Raw genomic sequence first — 23193 nt, forward strand, 5'->3', positions numbered from 1 at the left:
TATTTCAAACAAAGGGGTACTGTTAAACCTGATGTTTCGGGGAAGGAAATTCGTAGTGTCTCGCGTTCGAGACAGAGACTGCCAATGTGTCCTGTTTCTCGACGATTAATATTAATTGCAGGGTCTTCGCGAGCTAATGTCTTCAATCCTTTCGGTTCTGAATGTTATCTCGGTCCTGATAATCCATTTTCTCTTTCTCTCTCTCGTTTAACGTAATAGAATTCTTCTATTTTCTAACGCGTTGGACCAGATTACAGTAAGGATGTTTGATCGTGAGAATTATCTACGCGATATTAATTGCTTAAAAATTCCTGGCCCATGTTCCCAGTTTACACTCGTGGTTAGATCTAATACCGTCTCTCACTTTCGTCTCGTACGACGAATCGAATCCTCCGAAACAAATGTTAACCGAGTCGACGCTAAGTGATACCACTAATCGCTGAGTGGGGGGAGGTGATACGAACGTTCGTTCGAAGTGGAGCGAAAGAATCTCGAAACGGTGGGGACGAAAGCACCGTTATCGATACTCGAAGACGACGCAGTAGCTCGAAACTGTTTGGACCTCGTCGAACGAGGACGTTTCACGGGTGATATCAGTTTGCGCTGTTGACATCGTAGGGATACACCTTGGCTCGGTATTCGCTGATTATGCGACTGTTCTGGTGCTTGCTCTGCTTCGAGCTCGTCATTACGGCGAAGGTCGTGGACGCGAACAGAGCCACCAGGTCGCTGGCGTTCAGAAAAGGAAGCTCCTTTTTCGTGAGTATGCAAAGCTGCTGGGACTATTAATCTTTTCCTGGGTATTTACGTATTTAGTTATTTTGAAACTGACTAAAATTGTCGGTAAATATTGTTGAATTTCTCGAATGTACCGCACAGAAGTAACCAAAATTACGAATATAGTAGTCTGCTGAAGACATTTACCTTCTCGAGGTTGTAGACACTTTTAGTTATTTTAGCTATCGTAACAGAGAAGTGACCAAAAATTTTAACTAAAGGGTATTGATATATTTATTCATTTTCTAGAAGTAACTAAAATTGTAAATAAATATTATTAAATTTCTTTATAATACCATACAAAACGTATCTACTCTATCGTAGTCTGCTGACATTAACCTTCTCGAGGATGTAGACATTTATTTACTTAAACTATCGTAACATAGAAGTAACCAAGAGTTGTAAACAAGGGTTAGCAACCTCTAGAAGGATATCGATACATTTGTTTTAAATATCGTGATATAGAAGCAACGGCTAAATTCGCGAGTGAATATTCATTATCAAATTTCTCGATAATACGACACAATATGGAAGCAACCGCCAAAGTTGCGAGTGAATATTCATAATTAAATTTCTGAATAATGGAACAGGATATCGTCGGAAGATGGATGGACGTTGCGAATTAGAAATACTTTTAATTAAAGCGACTTCTGTTCGTTCGAAACGGAACAAAGATTCCCGCGAGTTTCCACGCGGGGCCTGTACCCTCCATTTTTCTTTTTCAGCGAAGAAACCTCGGTAATCGTACGTTATGAAATACCAACCGCGGTACCGAATATTTCTATTTGTCGCGCGTTGTAATTCGTGGAAATATCGAGGGCCTCTCTGCACGTGGAAAACTGGCATGGCAGCCAACGTGTTAACACGCCCCGCGATCGAATTACGAAGGGGGACTTGCAAATTCGGCGTCCAACTGCCAGCGACTCGCACCGCGCGCGATATATCACGGGAAAATGCTCAAATTTAGTTGTGAATCGTGAGTGGACGCGCGTGTGATCGATGATGCGATTTATTTGGAATATTTACACTTCAACGCGAATAATAGGAACAGGGTCTCGAGGAATACACCGGGGGATTTGAAATACGCGATGTTATTGCATTTCGGGGGCAATGAACTCACCGGGGTCTCTATTGTGAACAGTTTCCCGCGACACGTGTACAGGGTTCGCCTCCATCTTGGAAAGAATTCCAATTAACAGGGTAACCACCGTACGATCTAAGAAATAATATTCCAATGTTACAAAGAAACATTCTAAGATCGTGAGAAAGGTGGACGAACATTAATTTCTATTCGTGTCAATAAACACGATACGAATAATTGAACGAGGTCTTCCATCTCGAAGTGTTTCTTACGAAATTTTATTACTTCGATATACTCTTTCTCGTTCTCCAATCCCCGATGCAAGATTGGAGTCGCTCGAGTCGACGATCTCGTAAACAAAAAAGTAAAACAGAACGGAGTACGGTTTAATTCCCATAAGTGTGTTACTCGTTCTCCTCTTCCCTCGTTTAAAGTACTCGTCCTTAAACGGTCGAAAGAGTTTTTATCCCATCGGTTTAAGACTCGTCCACGCTTCTTTGTATCGTCGCTGTCCCCTCGGCGTCTTTCTCCACCTTCTAGGATTCATTTTCCACGAGGGCAAGCCTCTCTTCTTGCTCCTTCGAACAGAAGTAAAGTGGAACTGTCTCGGCCCGATGGAACCTCGAACAAGGAGTCGGTGCCTTTTGGTTGTACGGTTCGTGAATTCGCGATTCAAAGACGTTGGAAATTTCCGCTCGATCCGCGTCGAAATTAGCCTCGGAGCTCGTTGTCGGAAGGCGTGTACACCCTTTACGGTATCCGGTCTGTTTATCGGTCGCGTGTCACGCGTGCGCGCACCGTGGAAATTTATGCACCGTGGGGTACAGGGGGCTGGGACTAATGTAAACCGATCGTTGGCCCGTATTTTCGCCTTAAAAGGCGCTCCTCTTCGGCGCGAGGCGAACGCGGATCGAGGCCACTCTGTAATGCACGATCGAGTCACCCCGTCGTAACTCCCGGATCGACCCGAGACGTACCCCGTACTACGAACTCGAACGCGTTATCCGTGTTATCTCGATCGGTAGCCTTGAATATTACACGACGGGGTGCTCTTTCGATGGCAAGTGCCGACTAAATAATTTCGAAATTATTCGAGCGAGTAATAGAGCAGAGTTCTGTATTTCGCGAGCGCTGTGGGTTACTTTCCAGGGGGCCCCCTCGAATATTATGCAACAGAGTTCGATAAGAAGTGTCGATTAACTAATTTGGAAATTATTCCACTGAGTAATAGATAATGTAAGTAGAGTTCTGTATATTTGGATGCGTTGTGTTTTATTTTGGGGGGGCCCCCTCGAATATTACACGACGGGGTGCTCTTTCAATGGCAAGTGTCGACTAAATAATTTCGAAATTATTCGAGTAAGTAATAGGCAACGCGAGCAGAGTTCTGTATAGCGCGAGCGTTGTGGGTTAGGTCTGGGGGGGCCCCCCTCGAATATTAGATGACAAAGTTCGATAAGAAGTGTCGATTAACTAATTTGGAAATTATTCCACTGAGTAATAGATAATGTAAGTAGAGTTCTGTATATTTGGATGCGTTGTGTCTTATTTTTGGGGGGCCCCCTCGAATATTACACGATAAGATATTCTTTCAATGACAAACATCGACCAAATAATTCGAGCATCATCCAAGTGGATAATGCAAGGAATTTTATCAAACGATTCATCTCGTTTCGTGCCCGAGCGCGCCACAAACGACACCGACGCCATTTTGTTTCCCCCTTGTCTAATGTACGCATAAAAAATTTCATTTTGCAGCTTGTTATACGCTTCGTTTGTAATAAAAGCTTCATTTCTCTCGGACGGTGTCGTATCGTCGTAAAAAATTCGTAAAGACACCCCCTGCTTGGTCGTCGTCGGGATAACCTTCTTAAGCCGCGGAGGAGAAGGGGGGAGGAGAATGCTAACCTAAACGTTCCTCGTGGCTACGAGAAATTTTTCGTAGGACCGTAGAAACGGAGTTTGACGTTCCCTGGTAACTGTTTACGATTTTCGGGGCCACGGGACGCGCCAGCTGGGGCCAACGGTGACAGTAGGCTGCACTTCCGGCCTCGGTTCGTACCCGCACCGGAAGAATTACGCGACTCGCGATGATCCAGTGCACTTACGAGCAAGTGCACCGGCGAGTATCGACGATACGGCCGCCTGCACGGCACCGCTATGCAGCCCATCCTAATGTACGAGACAGCGACGGAATTTCAGATCAGCCCGGTAAATCGATACGACCTGCCTGGCCGCGATATGCGCCACGGAATAACGAAGGACCAAAGGGGGCCCTACAGGCTCGTGAGGTTACGTTTTAGCCGACGACGAACGAAGGAAACGGTACCCCAATTTTAAATAACCGGAGACCTTGCTTTCGAAGGGGATAATTATCCCTTCGATCTTTTATTTATTTATTTACTTTGATCGGAGTAACATGGAAGCACGAAATGGGAATAAATTTAGTTACTTTAAATATTGGGTTGTTTGGAAAGTCATTTCGTTTTCCAAAACGGAGAATGTATAATTTAATAAAAATATTTATACACTCTAAAAAAATCGTGTTTCATTTTCATCAAAAAAAAAACGAAATGACTTTACGAACAACCTAATAGTACAGGGTGAGTGAATATCATCCCGGTGCCCCTTTTTAGAAAACGAGAGACCTTGCCCTTGCGCGAGAGTAACAAAAAATATGTATCGATCATTTGTAAGCCGATTAGTTAATTATACGCGCGATGTTATTGCCCGTCGAATCTCTGTTTCGCGAATTTTATTTTACCTCTCGAGAAGGAAATTATTTATTAACCATTTGTACGTCGATTAATTATACTCGCGATATTATTGCCCGTCGAATCTCCGTTTCGCGGAATTTTATTTTATCCCTCGAGGAAGAAATTATCTCTTGATTATTCGTACGTTCGTGAATTAATACTCCGATTGAACGATAGGTGGACCTGCGGAGCTAGTGTCCAAGAATTCTTTTAAAATGTACCAAAATTAATTATAATCAACTAAAAAGACGACTGATTAATTTCAAGAGTAAACACGGATACACATCTCGAATGTCACTCTCCCAGAAAATTTGTCCAAAGTCTAGATTTCTAAATCTAAATCTTCCAAATCGAATCGATTCTAGCTTCGCTTTAAAGTTTACCAAGGTCCCGTACGATCGTACGGAATTATGGAAACTCCTAGTGCTCTCAAAAAAATAGGGGGCCCCCTAAGTTTCATATTACCTCCAAAGTGAGTCGTAAGTTTCCAAAATACTGCTCTGAAAAATCCTGGACTCTGAATTCCAAGAATTATGGAAACTCCTAGTCTTCTCAAAAAAAATAGGGGGGCCCCCTAAGTTCCGTATTACCCCCAAAATGAGTGGTAAGCTTCCAAAACATTGCTCTGAAAAATCCGTGCCCCGAAGAAGTACAAACATCCCCCTCGCAGGTGGCCACACGAACGCGCTAACGTCGTTTGGAAAATTGGCCAGTCTCCCGCGAGTTTTCCTTGCTTTAAACTCTAACTTGTCCCCTGTACAAAGGTTAGTCCATTCTCGTGGTTGCGAAATCCTCGAATTACCCTCTTAATTAGTCCGCGCACGAGCGCGAAGGATTATTCAATTTACCCCACGTGTAACTGGTAAACAGGTCCTCGCGTCGTCCTTTGTCGACACGCTGATACGAGATTCGCCGAATGCGTGCTTCCGGTGGAACGATGAATTATTCGTTCTTAAAGGGGATAGAAAAAAGCATGCCCCTTAACCATGGTGGTACCATGGAATGGAAAACTGCGCCCGACTCGCGGTAATATACGAAACAGGCGAAAGATCTGCTCTCGTTGGCTTTAAGAATGGCCCCCAAAGATTGAACCGAAGTGTATCGCGGCGAAACATCCCTGCAATTTATCATCGTTCCTTTTCAGACAGTCCTGAATGCATTCATACATCCACCGCACAGGGGTGGAGGGTAGGGTGGTTATGCAACGCGGAAGGAAAGACGTGGCGCGATATTTTTATTATTCCTGGCCCTCTGAATTGGAAATCCGTCGTGAAGTTTTTGCCCTGTTCTTTCGACGGTGCGAGGGATTAGCCGGAAAATACCAGACGAAAATGATTTTTTCTCGCGAGTAAATATTCCCTACCCTAATGGATATCGATTTTCGTTCTTGGGTGTGTCTATCGTTCGTGATTTATTCGTTAATGGTATTTGGATTACAGGGTGGACGATCGGGAACGAGTTGATACTTTACTGGCAAATTGTCGATTTTTTATTGGAAGTACAGTAATGGTGGAAACGAGAAAAAATTGTATACATTGATAAAGAGAGAAGGGAGTTATGGAACGGAATAGGGGAGTCCCCTGTGTACCAGGTTGCATTCAAGTGTGTCGTAAGTTGGAGAACCCCTGCTCCAAAAGGTCCTGGTCGCTATATTGTAAGAATTATGCAGACACGTAGTCCTCGCAGAAAAATGGCCCTCTCGCCCCACATTAAATTCAGTATTCCCCCTAAGGTCAGTATTCGTAGTGAGTTGCAAGTTTCCAAAACACTGCACCGAAAAAGTTTCAGTATTCCAAGAATTATGGAACCTCGTAGTCGTAAAAAGATAGGGGAGCCCCCTAAGTTCAATAATACGTCCAAAGTGAATCGTAAGTTTCCAAAACATTGCTCTGAAAAATCCTGAACTCTGCATTCCAAGAATTATGGAAACTCCTAGTCCTCTCAAAAAAATAGGGGGGCCCCCTAAGTTCCATATTACCCCCAAAGTAAGTCGTAAGTTTCCAAAATACTGCTCTGAAAAATCCTGGACTCTGAATTCCAAGAATTATGGAAACTCCTAGTCCTCTCAAAAAAATAGGGGGGCCCCCTAAGTTCCATATTACCCCCAAAGTAAGTCGTAAGTTTCCAAAATACTGCTCTGAAAAATCCTGGACTCTGAATTCCAAGAATTATGGAAACTCCTAGTCCTCTCAAAAAAATAGGGGGGCCCCCTAAGTTCCATATTACCCCCAAAGTAAGTCGTAAGTTTCCAAAATACTGCTCTGAAAAATCCTGGACTCTGAATTCCAAGAATTATGGAAACTCCTAGTCTTCTCAAAAAAATAGGGGGGCCCCCTAAGTTCAATATTACTCCCAAAGTAAGTCGTAAGTTTCCAAAATACTGCTCTGAAAAATCCTGGACTCTGAATTCCAAGAATTATGGAAACTCCTAGTCCTCTCAAAAAAATAGGGGGGCCCCCTAAGTTCAATATTACCCCCAAAGTAAGTCGTAAGTTTCCAAAACATTGCTCTGAAAAATCCTGGACTCTGCATTCCAAGAATTACAAAAACTCCTGGTCCTCTAAACAAAATAGGGGGGCCCCCCTATGTTTCGTGTTTCATCCATGCGAGTTGTAAATTTCCAAAGCTCCTCTCCGAAACATCCTAGACGGTGTATCGTAAAAATTATGCAATGGTCGTTGGAGAAAGGGCAAGCTGAATGGCTAGGGTTGTTTTCATTCCCATTTCGAGCCAGGAAGGTGGAGTCGGAGATACTCGTCTGATAAACGACTTGCCAGATCCAGGTGACACCCAGCCCCAACCCGTAGCCTTCTGCGCCGCTTGGAGCCTGTACCTGCGCGATACACGGTTTAACGTGGAATTCTGTGAAGCAAGTAACGCCTGCTTCGTCACTTTGCCACCTCCTTCTCCGGCCGTAGGAAGAAGGCAACGGAAACGATGGACGTCGATTCGAAATTGAAATTTTAGGGTCGTGCCCGAGGTCTGGCAGCTTGCAGGGCGTGGTTATTTCTATACACGTCCCCGTTTTCGACCTCCTGTTTTACTTCGACGATTCGATATTGGAAACGATCCGTGGCCACCCCACGGGGGTGGTTTTTGGGGGAGAGGGAAATTTCCAAGCGGACGGTGTCTCTCTGTGTTCGACGAGTGTCGTTCCTGGAAACGAAATATTCGCGAAACGCGTTCATATTATTGTTATACGTCATTATTCCACGCATAGAGCATACGCACGTGACGGGGTACAAAGGCTGCTTTGAAACCTAACCTCTCGTTCCAAAACAGTTGTTTCCATTGACGATTATCCGAGATTCGTTTCGACGAAACATTCATGTGGTTTTGTCACATTCCATTTTGTTGTTCTGTGTTCCTTTGGTCTTTGATAAATTCAAACGTCTAATAAACCCTCCTACTGGGGTACAGTACACGCCTGATACAAATTGACTACTTTCGAAGCCAGCACAAAGATAACAAAAACAATAGTTACTGGTAATTAAACTAAACAAAGTAGACCCTTATCCGACCCTTACATACCCTACTCAAGGGTTAAGAAATCCTTTTCGTAAACACCCAATTCATCCCGAGACCCTCAAGAATCCACGAAAACGTTTCCAGAAAAGAAAAAGACATCACACTTCGCCTTGTTCCTACCTCGTAATCTCGGGTACCGTAAAATCTTTTCTTAATTATTACACTTTAAAAGAAGCTTCTGTAATATAACTTTGCCCGTGAAACTCCCTTGTAATCTCTCCCTTCTCGCCACCTAACCTAAAAACTATACCGATTCTATCACCGTAACTTCGACAAGAATCCTCGAATCCCCATCGAAGTTGTCCCTCCACCTCGTACGATCAGTTAGGCCCAACTATTAACCGGGAAGTTGTCGCTTTCAGTACAGGTTGAATTACAAGGTCACCTTGGTTCCGTACACGACGATCTTCGCTCAGGCCACCGGCTTCAAGATGGTGTACGAGCTACCTACAGGGGTTGTGCGAGCCCGGAGGTCCATCGCTGACGTTCACGAGGCCGCGGAGCTCGTGTACGAAAGGTAATAAATAGTTTAATAGCCACCGTGAATAATGCAGGGGATGGGCACCGAGCTGCGGTGCCTGGGAAATTGCCGTTAACCGCCAGCGATCCCGACCAATGCCCGTAGACGAGGGGGGGTGAAGTAGTCGAGGGGCAGAGGAGGTGGTCTCGGCCGAGAAAGGGCCGGCGGATGGATTTCTGGCCGGCTGGCAGACGGTTTCCGGCGTCGGCCACGGGATCGGCCAATGGTGCAGCGCGGACTGCTTCCGCAGCTGGCCTCTGCCTCGTGATTTCTTTTCTTTTATTTCGACCCCAAACCCCCTCCGCCACCTTTCACCCCTCACCAGCTGCGCATCCGATGGGGTTTCCTTGATCTTGCCGCGAGACGATCAAGATGCCACTGAAATCTCTCTTTCTGTCGATCTTACGTGCTTTCGAAAGGTTTGAGCGACCGAATATGGGACTTGGGGTATCTCTTGTTGCCGAGTTGCATTCTCCTGGACTTCCAAGTACTCTTAAAGGTTCCCTTTCAGACAGGAGGATTTGTACGGTAGACTTCGAAGGGATTTTAACTTCTTCTTGGACTGGTTTCCAATTTTTTGAGGGAGAGCTTCTGAGAGACTTTGAGGTGTTTTTGAATTTTTTGAGGAGGAGCTTTTGAGAGGCTTTGAGGTGTTCTTGAATTTTTTGAGTGGGAAGCTTTTGAGAGACTTTGAAATGTTCTTGAATTTTTGAGGGAGAAGCTTTTGAGAGACTTTGAGGTGTTCTTGAATTTTTGAGGGAGAAGCTTTTGAGAGACTTTGAGGTGTTCTTGAATTTTTGAGGGAGAAGCTTTTGAGAGACTTTGAGGTGTTCTTGAATTTTTGAGGAAGGATCTTTTGAGAAACTTTGATGTGTGTTTGAATTTTTGAGGGAGGAACTATTGAGAGATTTTGAGATGTTCTTGAATTTTTGAGGGAGGAACTTTTGAGAAACTTTGATGTGTGTTTGAATTTTTGAGGGAGGAACTATTGAGAGATTTTGAGATGTTCTTGAATTTTTGAGGGAGGAACTTTTGAGAGACTTTGAGATGTGCTTGAATTTTTTATAGAAGAACCTTTTGAGAGACTTTGAGATGTTCTTAAATTTTTGAGGGAGAAGCTTTTGAGCAACTTTGAGTTACTCTCGAATTTTCTGAAGAGAGAAGCTTCTGAGATACTTTAACCTGTTCTTGAATTGTTTAAAGAGAGAAACTTTTAATAGACTTTGAGCGTTTCTTAAATTTGTCGAAGGGAAAGCTTTCAATTGTAAACTTTCAGAGAATCTTCGAAGAGAAATTTTTTATTAACGAGTAACTTTTGACGAGGAGTCTGAAATTGATTAAAAACTTTGCCCACACAGAGTATATTGAAACTCGAGCATTGAAGTCTGGAGAACGTTGAATCCTTTAATTTTGCATCTTCAGTCTTAAATATTTATTCTTGAATCTTCGATCTTGCACACGGTACATTGAATTTCCAACCCCTGCAATTATAGAAGTTTATCCATCGAAAATATTTCTTACATCGAATTTCTGCGTATTTCTCTTCAAATGTTACATATATTTCTCAGTGAATATTAACCGATTTAAATACGTACAGTTGCTTCATACACGAAAATTATTCCAGCCACGGATTCAACGGACGATCTTGTCTACTGAAGGACATATGTCAGGCGATGGAGTACGCGAGTCAGAGGGACGGAGTCATAGCGAAGATACTGAAGATACTCGTCGGGTGAGCAGCTGGAATATTAACGTTAATCGCGCGAGAACGTCTCGTTAATTGTCACTAATTTCAGATCGCACGGAAACAGCAACGGCACGTCCGAGGACCCACTTTACTGCGACGTTCACGCAAGGGATTGTCCCCTCGAGTTGACACAAATTGATAGTTTTATAGAGCAATGAACCCCAAGAACGTACACGGATACACAACACCCCATAAAGAAATCAAAAATCTCCCGTCTCGAAACGAATCCTTCCGCTTCCAGGAGTTCCAGGGGAACTCCAGACGTTTCAACAATTTTCAATATTCCTTTCTCTTTGTGGTTCCCGACCATAGCAATACTCGTACCGGGGGAACTATGCCGTTCCTTTGTATCCCGAACGATAGAAGTTCAAAACTCAGAACACCGTGAATTTATTTTTATCGTTGCACTTCGAACGACACAGTTCTTCGACAAATTAAGATTTCCTCGTAAAAAAAAACATACTTAACCTTGAAATACTCGAGAACAAACCTGCAAAGTTTGAGAAGGTTCCTGTGGATAGGGTTCGAGTAAAAAATTCGAAAAGAAAGCCCTTTTTCAGGATCTTCGACTAGAAGGGAATATACTATTTCAGATTCTTTCTAATTGTTTATCTCTGTAAACCACTAATTGTACAAGACTGAAAATCAATCGACACGTACCTAATGCAATGTATACTGCGCTATTTTAAACAATTTTTCAAATTTCGCCAAAATCGGTCTGGAATACTTGCAAGACTGAGAAGAATGAAGAAAAAAAAGAAATAAAAATCGATGCGATTCAAAACTACCCACACTGACGAATTTTTCGCGGCAAAGGGGATCGTCTGGTTTCCGGTCGTCCAAGCCGGAAGTGCACGACGCTCTCGCGAGTTATCCCTGGGGATTTTCCAGCGACGACGACACCCCAGTCACATTCCGCGACAGAACGGTTATAATTGCATCCACGGTGGCAACGCGTTAACGAAAAGCATTAATTTAGAATGTTCCGCGGTTTTCTTCCCAGACATTGTGCGGAAACGGTGGTAATGGGGGGTCAAGGGGGTGACAGGGAGCGCTCGCGCGCAACTCCCATATGCAATTAACAGACGCTCGTTTCGCCGCTATGGGCTGCGAAATGAGGAAATAAGTGTCGCCACGGTTGAAAAAGTGTTCTCTCTCTCTCTCTCTCTCTCTCTCTCTCTCTATCTTTCTCCCTCGTATTCCAACCCCCCTCTTCTCATTCTGTCTTCCTTCGAGCCAGATTTTTTCCAGCGGAATAACGTTCTACCGGGACGAAGACAGTACGAATTAATATAAGCGAGCATTTAAAAGTACAATGAGCGAAACGTCCTGCGCGTTTCGTTCCACCGATAAAGGTTCATCCGACCGGCGTTCATTTAGTTTTTAATCCTGTACGCGACCTACAGCCTCGGTACGATTCTCCGTGATCGTGAAAGCGTGTCCGAAATTTCGATCGGGGATCGAATGATCTTTCCCTCGAATAAAGTGTGCGTCGTGGGTGTGGTCCGTTTCGATATCGAGTTTCGGTACCTTCACAGCTTCCTCCGGTTTCCCCGAGTGGCTCCATTTTTCGAGCGAAGGAGCGAACGATGTCGCGAAATGCACCAGAGTCAGGTGCAACGTAGGAGTGTTCCGAGTGCGTCACACTTCGCACCACCTACTTATCGATTATTTTTCCTTCCTCGTGGCACGGTCTTCGACACTGAACACTCGAGACCACTGAAATTTTCAACAGCCAGCTACGATCAATTAAACCCCATCCGTGAATTAAACACCGAGTTGCATAATGCACCGATGAACTTTGAGACAAAAATTTCCTGCACTCTTCTGCAAGCTTCATTTTCACTGGAAATGTAAATTAGAGTCTCCGCGTTTCTTTTTATTCTTTTCGCGTTACTTATTCCTGTATCTATCAAATAGAAACACGCTTTAAAATGTTGAGCTTGAAAGCTTTATTTTTATTACAAATATAACTTATCTTCGTGATTATTTTTAGTTTCTTACGTTACTTATTCTTGTATCTATGGAACCGAAGAACCACGTTCTAAAATGTTGAGCTTGCAAGCTTCATTTTGATTACAAATATAACTTACCATCTCCGCGTTTATTTTTATTTTTATCGCGTTACCTATTCTCGTATCTACAAAACCGAAGAGCCGCGCTCGAAAATGTTGAGCTTGCAAGCTTAATTCTTACTACAAATATAACTTATCATCCCCGCGATTTCTTTTCATTCTTTTCGCGTTACTTATTCCCACGTCCGGAGTACCGAAGAACCACGCTCCAAAACGTTGAGCTCGCGAGCTTAATTTTAATTACAGACGTAAATCGTCATCTCGGAGTTCTTTACAATTTCACACGACCGTTCCTCGTAAACAAACGAGCGAGGAACCACGGTTCAAAACGGTGCGATAAAAATTGAGCTCGAGGGCGGATTTTTCTAATTCCCCTCGGTGTAATTAACTTAATGATTATTTCGAGGCTTGCCAAGAATCGTCAGGAGGTATTTGCATTCCACGGTCCACCTATTCCCGTCAAGATGATTCCGATATTTATAGTTTTGGCACCGTTGGAAGTTTATCGAACTCGGGGGGAAGTTTAATGGCGCGGACCAATCAGCGTTGCTTAATTGCCGATAGAAACGGAGAACTATCGAACGATTTAACCCGCGGACAATACTTTCGCTCCTCGATTCTCCAAGTTGATCGACAATTGGCGATCTCGTCTGTTCTTTTGTATCTAGGAAACCGAAGAACCGCGCTCAAATATGTTGAGCTTGCAAGCTTAATTCTCATTACAAATACAACTCGTCATCTCCACGCTTCTTTTTATTTTCATCGCGTTACTTATTCTTGTATCTACGAAACCGAAGAACCACGTTCCAATATGTTGAGCTTGCAAGCTTAATTCTTATTACAAATATAACTCGCATATAACAAATATAACTCCGCGTTTATTTTTATTTTTATCGCGTTACTTATTCTTGTACCTACGAAACCGAAGAACCACGTTCCAAAACACTCGTTAAGTGTTACTGGAGAACGCCACGCGTGCAAACACATAATTCCACGGAGGATCTTTTGCCTAATCACCAAAATGGACGTCCATGTCGCAAGGGAAACCAACTCGGTCAATTCTAATAGAACTAGGACCATTTCTACGGAAAACTCGAACGATTTCATGACATCGAGGCTCAGTTTCCAACAACAGGGTCTACGCGAAACCTCGAGAAATCTTCTCCTCGAACCTAATTAAACGACAGAGTAAATAAGATGCGCATTGATATCGCAGAGGCGAACATGCGCATAATATCCATACGGTGATAACGGAGGAACTCTGTGCTCGCGAATTTTCGTTTCTCGACTCTATTGTGGGCAGGACACGTTTCCAGGAAAAGGCTTGTTACCGTGTGCATTTTGTTACCGGTTTAACAGTGGAACTACCGACAGATTTCGCAATATTAAGGTACAGTTTATATAAAAAGAAAACGGTACAGTATCTTAATATTAAGGTACAGTATATATAAAAGAAAATCAATCGAAAAGGAAGAAGAAGAATTTATACAATTGATCACATGCGTAGAATAGAAGAATTCTTTAGAAAACATACCGTGGTATTTAAAGTAAATTTTATCATGAAAGCTAGTTGAGACCAGTAATTTTAACCGGTTGGTAAATCTGGTGTTAAGAACTGCACAACTTGGACCGTGCACAAAGTAACAATTTTCAACGAGAAACTTATTTGGGAAGTTTGAACGAGCCGAGCCCAAAGAACACAATACGAGGAAGATTGTAAATGCAAATCTTACACAATGTTGCGTGAAAGTTTACGAAAGAACGTACTTTGTGTATTAATTACGTCTACGTGTCGTGAGTACAGATTTGTATTCGTAACGTGGACTCTGTACGATGATCTTTCCATCGGTGAATTCTTGCTTGGAAATTTTTCAATTCGTTTCGAAAATTAAAATTCGGTAAACTCGATCCTTGAAATTTCATCTCGGGTGTCCGAAATTTTTCATCGAAGCCACTCGAATTGAAATCGCCTTGAATCGTGTTCTTTCGAAACGCGAAGTGTATCTCTCGCTAGTGTTTCTTCGACACGTGAGAAGAAAGATTTTTTTTCAAAAGCTGCAGAACGAAAGCTGCTACGAACACTTGCCACGAGATTGTACACCATGTAACTAAGTACCCTGAAGTCGCGAGAACCACGCTCCTTTCACCTTCCATCCGACCGAACGTTTCTCTTACTCTTTTCCTTGACAAACTCCTCGAAAAGCAAAAGATTCCCCAAGGAACCAAGGAATCTTCCAGAAGACACAAAAAACCATCGAATTCCACGGTAGAAAAATTTCCATCGTACCGAACCATCGCGAGAAACGTAATCGAGTAGCCCTAGGGGGAGTAAGAAATACACAAAGATCAAAGATTCTCGAAAAAAGGGGGGCGTAAATTTTCCATTGGACTCGGTTTGGGCAAACAGGGACAAGAGAAGGGACGAAACGTCGATCGGGTGTTCACGATGCTAGGTCCAAGGTGATCACAAGAAGAAGAGGGGGGTAGGGGACGAGATCGTCTGGATGTTGTTTGCCAGAGGAATTGTCGAGGAGTCGTCTGGCTGACCCGTGGAAAAACACGAGCCTGTTTCTCGTTTCCCGTTACCTCGGCCCCTGTAAACTATTCCACTGTCTTCCCCCCTCCCCCTCCGTGCTCCACGCGGGGCCCCCTCCCCCGCCAGAGGACCCATTGGTCGTGGCGCGTTGTACCGAGCGTTCGAAAATCAACTCACGATCCGTAAGATTCGCGTCTCCAGTTCCGTTTCCGCCGAGAAAGCCGCGAGTCTCGCGGCGCCACGACACTTTCTCTCTCGACGCGTTCGCATGTGCGCGGAAAAACCTCCCGCGTACGCGTCGAAGGGATGTCAGGGGTCCGATGTCTCTGCCGGGTACTCGTGTGCCTCGTTTCCTTGACGATCTGTGCGACCCAGGGCCCGATCGACGCTCCGAGAATACTTTCCAGACCCAAGAGGTACCTGATCTTCCCTGAGGGCAGCAACGTGCAGGTAACGTTTCATAGAGATCTCCTCTGCTGGGGATTCTTATTGTCGTTGAGTCGTTTGACAGTTTCTCCTTTGTTTCGATATGGAAGCGTTGCTTTTGGCATTGACAGTGATCTGTGAGGATGGTAGTATGTTTTCTAGAGAGACGGAAAGTTTGTTCCGTGAGTGGAGAATATTGATACTACGAGCGAAGATATTGTAGACAGATCGTTATTTATTTCCAGTTTAGGATTGGTCGGTGCGGAAGGTAATATTGTAAATTTGTAAGATTATTTTGACTCTATTATACTTACTAATGTAGTTGAATTTTGTTTCATAATTTTTCCATACCTTGACAGTTGTTTGTAATTTACAACTATAGCACAAGTACGATGTACTCTAGAGAAAAGAAAGTTCCCTCTCGAGTTTAGACATGTATTAGCGTCAAGAGTAAAAGAAGGATTGGTAGATAATATTCTAAACATGTAAAATTATTTCGACTCCACAATACATACTAAAGCAGTAGAATTTTATTTTACAATTTTCCCACTCCATGACAGTTCTCTGTAATCTACAACTATAGCACAAGTACGATGTACTCTAGGGAAAAGAAAGTTTACTCTCGAGTGTAGACAAAGCATGAACGTCAAGAGGGGAAAAAACCAATCCATAAATCGTATGTATCATTGTTTATTTTGAGTGCACGTTAGTTTGCACAGTAATACTAGGAACGCGGTGTCTAAATTGTTCGAGTTGTCGATAACACCTCGACGCTGTACCGAGAAGGTCGTAGTAATCTACGATACACGATCGCGCCTCGTACGTTCGTCGGGAACGAAAAATCCGTACAGATTGTTACACGACGTGAGCGTGGACGTGTACGGAGCGTGGTTTTCGTCTGGTACGTTTCGTCGTGGCACGAGCAACGATCACGAAGGAATAACATCGAACGATTTCTCTGTCCTTGTCAGTTGGTGTTTTGCCTGACGGTTGGAACGTACGCCGCCGAGAATGACGTGGTGATGGGCATGACGGCCGCTTTGGCATGGGAGTTGCCGAGCAAAGTCGACGACAAAATATCGAAACTCCTCGATCGCAGGAGCAGGAGCATCGTCTTCCCGAAAATAGAAGCTTTCCTGCAGTCGTAAGTGAATCAGCTTCCCGCAAACTCTCTTGAAATCTTATCCCTCCACCGATTCCAGAAACAATTCCATTGTACCTTCTCGTCCCTTGGTTTCGAGTTCGGTTAAAATCTGATCGCGGTGTTTCCGGTTGTATTTCAACCGTTCGCTTCCAGCTCCTTTTTATCCGTACCACGGTTACGTAAACCGCTATAAAATCATGGAACCTATCGTTCCTTCGGCACTTAATCCTTACATCGAAGCGAATCTTGAAAAATCTTCCGTTATTGTTCACCTCGTTTGATTAGTTCCTCTAAAATCTTATTCGCGAAACATACATTTCACACGATTATTTTACTTCACGTAAAATATTCTACGATCGTTTCTCTCCTGATCTTTCTATAAGTACAACGTTTACGCGTTTCTCTAACCTCTTGCACTGGAAATTCACACGTCGAGAGCGAGCTTCTACTTCTAACGATTTTTATCAAAGTGTGTAAGTAGGTCGTATATAAAAAATGTACACAGTATCATTTGGACAAATGAAAGTAAGATTTACGATGTTTCAAAGTACTTTACGAAGCATACGAGCGACGTGCATAGCACGACTTACCAGTGCGAGAGGTTAAAGGGACTCGTCGGTCTACAATTGACCTGTACTACTGATTTCGTCTAAATTCCCACATTGCGAGCTTCCTCGCGACATTCTTCGTTCCTATTCAATTCTATATCCTTCTCTTTCGTTTCTGGTAAGTATCCTGCGTACAATCACCACCGAAATAAATAAATTACAACACCTTGGGCTCGTGTATCATTGACTCGCACTACTTGTTCAGCCGAATTCAAAGTGTGCGCTACTTGCACCGGTAGAATCGTTTATTAAAATAATCCAACGGAATGCAAAGCTTCGTGAAACGTATCCAGACCTCGAATCGATTCACAAGTTTCGATTTTTTCCAACGAAATCGTCAACGAGTGTCGACAAAATGGCGTTCTTGTAAAACGATCAAACGAAATACCGAACGAAATGTAATACTCTGTTTCTCTGTCTCTCTCTCTTATTCACGGGCACAAATTACGTAGGAAATAGAGTGTCAAACCGCAAAGAAGACGCAAGAATTTCAATTTCTTTCCCTCCCGGTACTTCCGTTCCCTCCGGTTTTTGTTTTCGCCCCGCGAAAGCTCGCTTTCATTCGGTTCCGAAACGTGCGGTGTAACATGCAAATGGAACCCTTTTTTTTCACCCCCCTGCTGGCACATGCAAATGCACGGCAGGCGTAGGAATTTTCATGCGAAACGTGTGAGAATAACGAAACAGGAAGACCGTCGCGTTCGATTCCGCTGTGTTGTACAGGGTGATACGAGAAGAAACGATAAAGCTTCCATCTCATCCACGATTCAATGGTTTCTATAAAAATTAACTGATCTTCGAATCTTCCAGCCATGTGACAACCTACATAGAATATTTTCGCTGTAAAATTACTCACGAAATCCAATAAGAAAGTATCCGTTTTTAATCGAGACACCCGATACGTCGCGTTCCCTTTCTTTCAAAGAACCCTACCGCGCGATTTGTATTTACATCACGATCTGTGGTATATATTAGACGTCCGGGCGCATAGGATATTAAATAAAGACGCGGATAATACGTTGAATTATTTCGAAGGAAGTGGACCATTTAGAAATTTCAACGCGTAGAAAGGAACGAGGGTACGGAGAATTAACGCCCGCTGTTAAACCAGATAAAGGATCCGAAGCGTTTTATCGCATTTATAACTTTCTCGGATTGTTCGGCGGGCGTCGACAATTTTCGTGAAAATTTTTCAAAGTGACACCAAGTTCGAGGGAGAAAAAACTATCGGGTGAAAACGGTACGAGAATTCTGATTAAAATTTACTCCCGTACAATTTTCACGTGACGTACACATGTTTAATAATATTACCGTTGGAATGAAAAGTCGGAAAAAAGACACGCAAAATTTGTACTCGTAGTTCGGAAAGATTATCGAAAAAAAAAACGAACGGTAGAAAATTCTAGTTAAAACTCGCACCTGTATTCACGCGACCCGTACACGTGTAATAATACCACTGTCGAAACGAAAAGTTTGAAAAAAAAGGGGCACGAAATTTTTACTCGTACCCCGAAGAGATTATCGAGAGAAAAAAAGCAGTAGAAAATTCCAGTTAAAACTTACTTACACGTACACTTTTCGTATCGCCTACGTGTGTGTAATAACACTATCGTTGAATTAAAAATTTCTCGGTAAAACTTCAGGGGATGCTTTCGTTCTCGTAAGAGCGAAGTTGTTTAAAAAAAAAAAAAGAAAAAACGAAACCACCGCCGAAAAAATTCTTTCGGCAGACTGTCACCGGTTCGAGGAGCAAGTGAACCGAATTTTTGCGGGCCATTATCGCTGTAGCGCGTGGAATTTAATTAACAATCCACGCGCGGCCAGACGAGTCGATTGACATTCTTAGGCGCGCCTGCTCAAGGTCCCAAGACACTCTTGTCGCTCTATTTCGCGCACCGGAAGCGTCGATCTCGTCCGTCACGTAGTCACCCCCGGGACCGACGAAGTCTCTCTCGTTCCTTTGCGAAAGTTTCCGGCCCGGAAGCAGCCCAAGAACAACGTGCTCCACGCATCATCCGACGCCGCGGTTAAAGTTAAACGCGATTGCGCGAGGGAACGCTCTCCGTGTCGGCCGGTAATTGTTTCGGCCACAGGAAGTGCTCGTTTGAGCTACGCGGCGTGGTTCAACGGGGCGAAGAATCCCCGAATATTGTTATAAATTAACATAAAAATTTCCTCGTAGACGATCCACGTCGTACGAGAACAACTCGAGTCGAAAACGTTCGACTCTGGGATGCATTCTATTGGTTTTCACGTTGTTGTAATTGTTCATCTTCTGTGTAGGAATTATTGGCATTGGTTAAGGGGGTAAGATTGTAGGTTTAGTGAAAAAATGTGTGTGAGAGGGTAGTATGATACTGTATGTAGAGTTGTGTATTATTTAATAGCATACGTGTCGAAGTTTAAAATCAATGTGGTGAAAAGTGTAGAAAAATGGGGTGGGGGACATTTTTATGCTTGATTGAAAATGGGTGCGAGAGTGTGAACTTGTAGAGAGAGAGATAGTATTTATATAGTATCTAATAGTGTACTGTACTATCTAGTACTATACTGTTCGATAAGTTTTATCGAACGATAAGACTTATTGAATAACCTAGTATACAGCATCAATATAGCATCAATATAGCATCAATGTAGCATCGATATAGCATCGATATAGCATCGATATAGCATCGATATAGCATCGATATAGCATCAATATAGCATCAATATAGCATCAATATAGCATCAATACAGCATCAATGTAGCATCAATACAGCATCAATATAGCATCAATATAGTATCAATATAATATCTAGAGAATCGTGTAACTTGATACACAGTCCAAGGTTTAATACTCTTACATAACGTTTACATGCTTCAATCTACCGAAAGATATTTGAAAAACATAAATCATATCTAATGTATGTACCCGAAAGAATTGTACGAAATTAACAATTTTGAATTGAATTCCATCAGCACCGGCCTCGATGGCAGAGCCTGCGTGATGAAAGCACTCTGCGAGGCGGCTAATCGAGACCCTTCGGACCTCGGTAAAGGGACTCTGGTTCAGGAGCTGCTGCACGCGATCTTCACGTGAGTATCGCGATACTTTGAAAAAGCGTGAGGCGCGACGAGTGGCCTCGAACGGTGTATATTATCCGTGCAACCCCATAATACTCCGTACGAACCGCGAGTAAATACATCCCCCCAGATGAAACAGACTCCATTAACTAATTCGAGCAATTAGTCGGTGAGAATGACTGTGAAACTAAAACGTCTGGCGCACCAACGTGTAATCGATTAAAGGGATTAATCAACCGAAACAATTAAATTACGAACGAGAGACTCGTGTAACCGCCACCTGGTTAACCGATCGAGTTGCCTTGAATGAATCGTTCGAGCAATCGGTGTGTCGAACGATCGTTTGTTGTTGCGATCATCGTGGAACGTTAACGATCGAAAGAGCCCGAGAAAAAGCGAGACCTGAATTCGTTGAAGAAAAAAAGAAAAGAAAAAATGGGTAAGAAAAAAACGAGGAACCCTTTAACTGCCACCTTCCTCGGTTTAGCTTTCCACGAATTACTTTCTCGCCCTCTCCGTCTGCGGAAAATCAATAGAAACGAAGTGAAAAGCAACAGAAGCACCAGTTTCGAGGAGAATTCGCCCGAAAAGCTCGCCGGATGCCACGATGCTGGCAACACCTTAGATTCCCCTGTGCAAGGTCTTCGAATTCCATGGAATTCCCGAGCAAGCGTAAACAGACTGTAACGGAGTTTAACGTTTCACCCTGTAGAACGAACAACGCCCAGTATCGTACAGGGTGATCGTTAATTACGTGCCGGTGCATCCGAAGTTGATTCCACGCGACATCTACCACCGTGAAATCCACCGATGAGCACGGTGGTAAATTTCAACTGAAGATCGAGCATCGCGAGCAAAACACGACCAATGTTCAAACCGAGACGTTCAGACAGACTCGAAGTAAATATATTCGAGGTTACGTATACATTCGAAAACGTGTACCGTAGAGAGAAAGAAAGTTTCATTTAGAACGATTGCAATTAGAACGGGATCGATATCTCAATCGGTCTCGTAAGACTCGTGTCTGACCATGTACGTCACACTGTCCACATTCTACTTATTCCCAGTATTGCGTTTCACGAACCAGAGAACTGGTCTTTCTTTCTCTCTGCAATATCGATTGTTATTGTACTATATTTTATTATCGACCAAGATACAATCACAAAACCTTCAAACTCTACGAAAACACATAAATAATTTATTAAATACGAGAAATGGTTCCCGAACGTGCAACACCCACCGCGACTCCAAATGCAATCTCCTCTCCCTTGTACTGTACATTCAACTACATCGACTAACGACACCATATCCCTGTTAACCACCGTGATATCACAGACCACTCCAACATCAACGAGACACGAAAAATTCCTGTACAAGGATCGATACCGCCACGATAAACGATCCCCTTGAGGATTCTTCGAATCGCTCGACGAGACTCGATGCACCTACAATTAAGAATTCTCTCGAGCGTTCCCCGCCCAACCCACCGATCGTTACACAGATGTAATCGAGGCCAGGATGAAGCCACGCTCGATTGATAAAATTCTGTTTTCCTCTCTCAGATTGCCCGAGGATGGCGTGCCCTTTGATCGTTCAAGGAACGGGGCTTACGAGCGCGGGGGGCACCGTACCGCCGAAAATTGCGAACAGCTCTACCCGACCTGCCAGCACTCCATTTACGAGGTAGACTTCTGAGCCTGGCCAAGAGGAACAACCCCCGCCAGCTCGCTCCTGGAATCCAACGCATTCGTATGCGTATGCAAGCGTCGACCGCGTCGGACGTGCCGCCGCGCCCCGACGAAACGCTCGCTGAAGTTTCCCTGGCCGTTCGCCCGAATCTGGCGATCTTTCAACCTGGGTCCCCTGCCCTCTAGCCCCGCAACGTCCCGCATAAAATCTTCTGGTCCAGCGAGAACGCGCGGTCGACCGTTGCCAAGTTGCGCGGGATCATCGCGCGGATACATTTGTTACGAGCGGGAGACCGAACCACCGTGGACGTAGCGCGTTCTACTCGCGATTGTTCGCTGCGGAATAAATCTTCGGGGACCGGTTCTTTGGCCCACTGTATCAAAAGTCTTTAATAAGGAACCATTCGAGACCATTGTCCCTATCCCGTGTCCTGTGTCTTCCTACAGAGAAGTCGATTTTAAGGAAATTCTGGTATCGTTGGGGAGCTTATAGAGCTATTATTTTTTGTTTTTTTTTTTTTGGAAGCAATGAGTACGGGGAACGAAAGTAGGTTGTTTTTCAATTTCTTTCAGAGACGATGATTTGATTTCACTCCGGAGAACGGAAGAAAGGTTCTGACGATTATTTAATAAGGAACCATTCGAGACCATTGTCCCTATCCCGTGTCTTCCTCTAGAGAAGTCGATTTTAAGGAAACTCTGGTATCGTTGGGGAGCTTATAGAGCTATTATTTTTTGTTTTTTTTTTTTTGGAAGCAATGAGTACGGGGAACGAAAGTAGGTTGTTTTTCAATTTCTTTCAGAGACGATGATTTGATTTCACTCCGGAGAACGGAAGAAAGGTTCTGACGATTATTTAATAAGGAACCATTCGAGACCATTGTCCCTATCCCGTGTCTTCCTCTAGAGAAGTCGATTTTAAGGAAACTCTGGTATCTTTGGGGAGCTTCTAGAGCTATTATTTTTTTTTTATTTTGAAAGCAATGAGTACGGGGAACGAAAGTAGGTTGTTTTTCAATTTCTTTCAGAAACGATGATTTGATTTCACTCCGGAGAACGGAAGAAAGGTTCTGACGATTATTTAATAAGGAACCATTCGAGACCATTGTCCCTATCCCGTGTCTTCCTCTAGAGAAGTCGAGTTTAAGGAAACTCTGGTATCGTTGAGGAGCTTCTAGAGCTATTATTTTTTGTTTCTTTTCTTTTGGAAGCAATGAGTACGGGGAACGAAAGTAGGTTGTTTT

General features: G+C 43.6%; 2 protein-coding genes across 2 annotated transcripts; both read left to right on the forward strand.

The window, feature by feature from the left end:
- The first annotated feature begins 648 nt into the window (after positions 1-648).
- LOC143149568 (uncharacterized) lies at positions 649-10567 on the forward strand. The gene is made up of 4 exons (XM_076317083.1): positions 649-759; positions 8505-8659; positions 10287-10394; positions 10459-10567. Exons 1-4 carry the CDS (start codon positions 649-651, stop codon positions 10565-10567), a joined length of 483 nt encoding a protein of 160 aa, XP_076173198.1.
- A 4759-nt stretch (positions 10568-15326) lies between these two features.
- LOC143149531 (uncharacterized) lies at positions 15327-21956 on the forward strand. Its single transcript, XM_076316992.1, has 4 exons — positions 15327-15470; positions 16418-16590; positions 20157-20273; positions 21824-21956. Exons 1-4 carry the CDS (start codon positions 15327-15329, stop codon positions 21954-21956), a joined length of 567 nt encoding a protein of 188 aa, XP_076173107.1.
- The last annotated feature ends 1237 nt before the right edge of the window (positions 21957-23193 follow it).

This window comes from Ptiloglossa arizonensis, chromosome 7, assembly GCF_051014685.1.
Source record: "Ptiloglossa arizonensis isolate GNS036 chromosome 7, iyPtiAriz1_principal, whole genome shotgun sequence".
Taxonomy (NCBI): Eukaryota; Metazoa; Arthropoda; class Insecta; order Hymenoptera; family Colletidae; genus Ptiloglossa; species Ptiloglossa arizonensis.